Source organism: Mastomys coucha, unplaced genomic scaffold, assembly GCF_008632895.1.
Source record: "Mastomys coucha isolate ucsf_1 unplaced genomic scaffold, UCSF_Mcou_1 pScaffold9, whole genome shotgun sequence".
Classification (NCBI taxonomy): domain Eukaryota; kingdom Metazoa; phylum Chordata; class Mammalia; order Rodentia; family Muridae; genus Mastomys; species Mastomys coucha.
Window position 1 is genome coordinate 59,134,883 of NW_022196915.1, and position 7,025 is coordinate 59,141,907.

General features: G+C 38.4%; 1 protein-coding gene across 3 annotated transcripts in view; it reads right to left on the reverse strand.

The window, feature by feature from the left end:
* Positions 1-7,025, reverse strand: part of Fndc3a (fibronectin type III domain containing 3A) — a 155,728-nt gene that overhangs the window by 128,832 nt on the left and 19,871 nt on the right. For all 3 annotated transcript variants that reach the window (XM_031362252.1, XM_031362253.1, XM_031362257.1), the window contains exon 2: positions 1,730-1,867. In XM_031362252.1, the coding sequence (XP_031218112.1) occupies positions 1,730-1,828 (99 nt within the window). In that variant the 5' untranslated portion in view covers positions 1,829-1,867. The remainder of the gene's footprint in view (positions 1-1,729; positions 1,868-7,025) is intronic.

Consider the following 7,025-nt stretch of genomic DNA (forward strand, 5'->3'; position numbering starts at 1 on the left):
CCTGAGAGGCTCTGACAGTACCTGACTAATACAGATGTAGAGGCTCACAGCCATCCATTGAACTGAGAGTACAGGGTCCCTAGTGAAGGACTTAGAGAAAGGACCAATGGAACTGAGGAGTTTGCAGCATCTTAGGACGAACAACAATATGAACTAATTAGTATCCTCAGAGCTCCCAGGGTCTCAACCACCAACCAAAGACTGCACATGGAGGGGTCTGATTGTTCAGGCAGCATGTGTATAGTAGAGGATTGCAAATTTGATCTTCAATAGGAGGAGAGGACCTCGGCCCTGTGAAGGTTCTGTGCCCCAGTGTAGGGGAATGCCAGGGCCAATAAGTGGGAGAAGGTGGGGTGGCAGGCATGGGGAGGGGGGAGGCAACAGGGGCTTGTTTTTGTTGTTTTTGTTTGTTTCTTTGTTTTTTGGAGGGGAAACTGGGAATGGAGAAATTTACATGTAAATAAAGAAAATATCTAATAAAAAAAAAAAGAAGTGTCTGTCACTGTCTCTGTAAAAGCTGCAGTATATGTCACAATAGTCGACTGTAATAAATCCGTAGGCCAAGCCCTTTACAGCCAATTCAACATAGAGGGAGACACAGCATTCTTGAGGGGACAGGTAATCTTAATAGCCAAATATAAGTTAATTTGATCCCAAGAGATACAAGAGAAAACATCCCACTGAGAAAGTCAAGACAACAGAAGGAAGTGCGTGCTGCCGTGGAATCCCCACCCCATTCCTGCACACATGCTGCTCTGTCTGCAGTGGTCTGGAGTGTGCTCCTGTTTCCACATACCTACTCATGCCTTATCTCACAGGCAAGGTCTGACTTAGGTTTTGAACCAATATTAACAACATACACGGTCATCTTTATTGTCTATTTATCTTCAATCATTATCTGCTGTACACTTTTTAAGATTTACTTTTATGCATGAGTGTTTGCCTGTGTATGTGTAAGTGCACTATGTGTGTGTGTGCCTGATATCCCAAAGCCTGGGACACTGCAACTAAGGACAGTTGTAAGCCACTATGTGGAATGGTGGGAAGTGAACCTGGGTCCTCTTCAAGAAAAGCAAGTGCTCTAAGTGGCTGTGTCCTCTCTCCAGCCTGTGTTGTATGGTCTTATGTATTCTACCACAACTACTGGACCACCATCCCAGATTAACGCTTTAGTGTGTGCTGTTCTCAAAAGCATTTGCACCACTACTGCTATTTACAGCCTCAGATTCTATGGAACTTTACCAGTGAGATCTCCTCTTTGAGAGAAGAGAAACAAGACCTACTGAGTCTTTGTGGTTATGGCTCAGCCTGGTAGTGTTCTTCCTTGCAACAGAATATAGTTATGGCAACCAGGGCAACATACTGTGATTAACTGATTAATAGATTCAAGTTGAAGTCAGTGACTGGCCTCAGGCAACAAATGTTAACAAAAATCTATCAGAGACTCATGAAAATACGTAAGTTTCTGCAACCTGTGATTAGTATGGAGGAAAATAAAACCTTATAGGACTTCCATCTGACCCTGAAAAACAAGTCAGCAAAAAGAAGATGAAGCTTAAGAAGGTGTGTGAGCACATAAGAAAACAGAAACCAAGACAAAACTTTTCTCACCAAAAGCAAGAAAACAAGCCTACTTCTACTGGTTATTCAGTAGCAAAGACAGCAGCCCTTTAGGCTAAAGAGACCATAGTTACATGACATGAGGTGAAGTACATTTCTGCTGCCTTACCTGTTGTGTTCCATCTGCACTTACAATAGGGGCAGACAGAAGAGAGATGTCGCTACTTAAAATCTGAGCTGTGTCAAGCAAAGGCGGGTGTTCTGCCATTATCAATAAGGCATCAATAAACCGGAAAGCCCTCCAACTCTGCAAAACAAAAAGATATAACCACTGAAGTACACATCCAGAAAACATAAACATATTAAAATGCAATCAGGAATTGCCTCATTAACAAACAAACTGTCCAAGGAAAACCAAAAAGATCTCCTGACTTCTGTTTTCAATCAACTATTTGAGAAAATGTATTTCATACAGCCTAACCAAGGTAACAGTTACCTAATGCTAATACCAGAAATACTACTTGCACTAATGTCTGCATCTCCACCCTTCCATTCCCAGATAGGAACTATTTAATCACCATCACTATTCAGTCTACACCTGAGAGACATCCAACTTCAATGGCTCAATGAGGTAACTCCACCTCTGACATTTTTCTATGCGCTGACAAGATGAAATTAAAAAGGCTCAATCTCCCTCATTATCCTGTTTGCCTTGAGGCACTATACAAAAAGAATCATGATTTTCTACTGAATCCTTACACAAAGTAACACAGTTTAAGGGGGTAGGGGAGAGTTGTTCAAGATCTTGAAGGCAAGAGCCTTCAAATTTTAAGTCTTAAGCTCTTCCAGTTCCCATTCATCTACTCTGAGAACAACTGTACAGCAAAATGAATCTTTTGTGAATGAAAGGGTGTATTAGCACTCATACGGCAAGGTGGAGTGGTAGAGGATTAGTTTATACTGAACGAACCAATAAACATCAGCAACTGAGCAAAGTGAACACAGTTGTATAAGTGCTATAAGTCTATGCTGAGCTTTACGGAATCATTTTTGGATGCTTGTCACATTCACCAATTCAGTGCTAAGGGACAAGATGTTCAATTTTCAAAGATGAAATTCACAGTATTTTAAAATGTTGAATCTGCACAGAAACTCCCATAGAAGTTGATTCAACCTGAAAACAATTTTCTGTTTAGATATATTAGAAAGTGCTGAGACTTTTAAAAATGCATTCAACACAGGTACTTACTGACGATTTCATACTAAAAAACAGCAATAGAGAACACTGAATATGATTAGCTGTCTCTTGAAAAGGCATGCCACTTAAACAGTGTTTATACTACATACACATGTGTATGAACAAATTAACTTCTGCTATAATATACATCACTAAATTACTTAAAATTGATAAAACTCAATACTTTGAATCAGATCAAATAATTTCTCTGTGGAATTTGCAAAGAATTTTAAGGCAGCACAGAATCTTTGTGTTATTTTGACTCTTGCAAGTCTCACAATTTTATTATATAAGAGCAAACATTTCCAGGACATAAATTCCCCATTAAAGAGAGTGTGGAAGTACTTCATTTTTGTTCCCTGCTTCCTTTCTTTTCCTTCCTTCACCCCTCCCTCCCCTTCTCCTTGTTATAACAGCAATGACTTTTATTTCATAACAGACAGCCTCTCAGTGTCGTGCAGGTTAGACTCCAACCCTCCTCTGCGGTGGTGCCCTGGGTCTCCAAGGCTACAAGCAAACACTGTCCTCCTCCTCCTCCTCCTCCTCCTCCTCCTCCTCCTCCTCAATGCACTCATTTCTCTTCTCTTTTTCCTTTCCTTTGTGTGTGTGTGTGTGTGTGTGTGTGTGTGTGTGTGTGTGTATGTGTGTGGACTGAAGACTGAGTTACATCACAGAAAACTGAAGGAATTCAAAGTACCAATAAATAAAATATTCTCAAAATCATTTACTGGTTTGGAAAATTAATTTGAACTTAGAATGGTATATGACTGGGTGGGCACCCTTAGAAGGAAAAAACCTGTAAGACTGACTATGTCAAGTGGCATTGAAACTAAACAGTAACTAACAAAGTCCTACAATCATTTAGAAAAAAAACAAAAACAAAAACAAAACAACAACAAAAATGTCTTCTAGTATCTATCAAAGTTTGTTTTTCATGCTAGGGTTTGAAGCCAGGCCCAAGTGAGGCAGGCACTACCACTTAGATCTACAGTCTCTACCAAAGCTGGGCAGATGCATGTAGTGGATGCTGTTTATGATCTAACTACAAAGACTCACAACAGATGCCCAAAAGTAATGCATGCACATGTGGACCAACACACAAGGAAGGCTATGAGTTTGTAGCAACATGATTTGTTAATGGTCCTTTAAAACCATAGACAACCTAATGCCCCTTAGAAATCAACCAATCTATTCAATAATTATATAAACCAAAGAAAATCAATAAACTGCCGATTCAGAGAACAAAGGGGAAAACTTCTCAAATACAATGTGAGTGAAAAACAAAGAGAACACATACTGTTCAACTTTGAAGAAAGTTCAAACACAATTTATTGTTAAAAATCAGCACACTGGTTGCCTTTGAGGAGTTAAAGATGGAGGCAGGTTACAGTTTCTGGGATGGTGACTCTGTTCTGTGTCTTGACCCAGGAGCTGTTAAAGGGTCACAACTACTAAATTATATGCACAACATGTTGATTGTTCATGTACTGTTCTGTACATTTTTCAATAAAATAATGTTTGAACGTTAAAAGACCACATCATCTCAAGCTGTCTAGTAAAACCATTCGATAAATTCAATACTCATTCATGAAAAAAATAAGAACTGTGAACACAAGAAAAAATAAAAGGCTACATATATGAAAAACCACAGAGAAAATTATATTTAATAACTAAGACTGGAAGTTTTTCTTCAAGATCAGGAAATAACAAGAATGCCCATTTTTATAAATACTTATTTCAAATAATATTTCTCTTATTATACTTCTATTATACTGATAAGGTATAGTTCTGTTTCATAAAGGCAACCTCTTTCAAGTTATTTCATATACTTTGACCATATATATTTATTCCCTCTACTGTCTCCACTTACACTTCCTCCCATTCCCACAGGTGTTCTTCCTCTTCCTCTCCATGTATCTCTTCTGCTTTCATGTCACTCACTCATGCATGTGTGTTCACATACATGGTATATTCAAAAATCACATATATTGTAATAAATATATAATAAATGTTTTAATGTTCTAGATCCACATGTGAGAGAAAATAATTTATCACTCTGAGTCTGGCATATATTGCTTAATATGATGAATATCCAACCAACCATTTCATTATTTGTAGTATTCTTTTTGCTTCCATTTCACAATTTCTTACCTAATCTTTGCTATCTTTCCATTCACTAACTTTATATTTGATTTGTTCTTCTTTTTCTAAGATCTTGAGACACAAAATTAAATTGATGCTGGAGCTGGAGAGAACTCAAGGGTTAACAACAAGGATACAGAGTCAGTTCTCAGCACCCACATGGTGGCTCACAATGGCCATCATTTTAGCTTCAGGGAGATCTGAAACCATCTTCTGACCTCTATAAGCACCAGGCATGCACATAGTACACATCCACATACCTGAAGGTAAGCACTCATACACATAAAACAGAATTCTTAAAAATGTTTAATAATTTGGTATGTCTCAGATTTCTTTTTTTAATATATAAATGTCTAGCTATAAACTCCTCTTTGAAATGTTTTGATTAGGAGCTGGGGCATGGATCAGTGAGTAATATGCTTGCTATACAAGCGTAAGGCCATAAGGCTATGGGTTTAGATCCCACCTGAAAGCCAAGCATGGCAATGCATCAGTAACCTTGACACTGGTGAACAAAGACAAGTAGATGCAGATCCCATTAGTTCTCTGGTTAACCAATCTGGCAAAAACAGCTAGTTTAGGTTCAGTGAGAGATCCTGTCTCGAAAACTAAGATCAGAAGGTAAGGTAAGCTAAGGTAAGGTAAGATATCAGCCTCCAGCTCCCAGCTGCATACTCATGAACAAGTACTACTGCACACATGTGCAGACCCACCCACCACACAGAACTGAAGAAATTCTTTCATCTCCACAGGTTCTTGTATCTTGGGGCTTTTTTTCCCACTCAATTGTAGGATTTTTTTTTAATTTCCCTTACTTTTTAAATGATTCATTCAGTACTATGCTGCTCCATGATTTTGTATATGTTCAGTATTTTTTCTTGCTGTTGATTTCTAGCTTTATTAAACTGAAATCAGTTAAAACACAAGAAAGTATTTCAATTTTCTTATACTCTTCAGACTTGCTTTGTGTTCTCAAATACAGTCCTTTTCAAAGAATGTTCCATGAGCTTCTAAGAAAAAATGTATATTCTGCAATGTTTGGGCACAATATTCTGTTGATGTCTGTTAAGTCCATGTGTTCTGTAATATCATTTAATTCTATTTCTTTGTTGATATTTTTGTTGGAGTAAGATACTCAAGTAACCTACTGCATGTACTAAGGTCAATCTGTGCCTTTATATTCAGTGGTGATTGTCTTATGAAATGGGGTATATCCACATTTAGCATCTGTAACTTTAGAATTGAAATATCCTCTTGAGAGATTGGTCCCTTAAATAATATGACTGTCTTTATCATAATTTTGGTTTGAAGTCTTTGTGCAGTAATATTATTTCCTATACCAACTTGCTTTCTAGCTGTATGTACTTACCTGGAATAGCTTTTCCCCTTTTAACCTAAGGCTGTGCTTACCTTTGACAGTTATATGTGTTTCTGATATACTATACAGATGGGTCTTGGGTTTTTTTGTTGTTGTTCTGTTGCTTGAGACAGGTCTCTCTATGTACTCCTGGCTGCCCTGAAATTCACAAAGCTCCCCTGCTTCTGCCTCCTGAGTGATGGGATTAAAGGTGTGAACTATCATATCCTGCTTGGGTCCAGTGTTTTAATCAAACCTACAGGTCATTATCTTCCGACCTTTGAGAAATCCACTGTTCTAGTTTCCTTTCTGCTGCTGTAATAAAACACAAAGGCAACTTTCAGAAGGAAAAGGCTTATTTGACTTATACTTCTGGGTCACTGAGAGAAGTCAGGGCACAAACTCACAGGACTTCAAGGCAGGCATGTTTGTTATTCCATGCACGCAGATTATTTCTAACCAGAACATTCACTCACAGCCAAAAAGCTATGCAAAAATCATGAAGACATGCTGCACATTGGTTCATCTGCTTGCTTGGTTTCATGCTCATGCATAATTAGTTTCTTTATATAGCCTAAAAGAACCACCTGCCTAGGGAATGCTAGCACCCACTGTGGGCTGGGTCATTCTATGTCAAAGAAAATTTTATTCTTAAATAAAGAAAATTCCTTGCCGGGCGGTGGTGGCGCACGCCTTTAATCCCAGCACTTGGGAGGCAGAGGCAGGTGG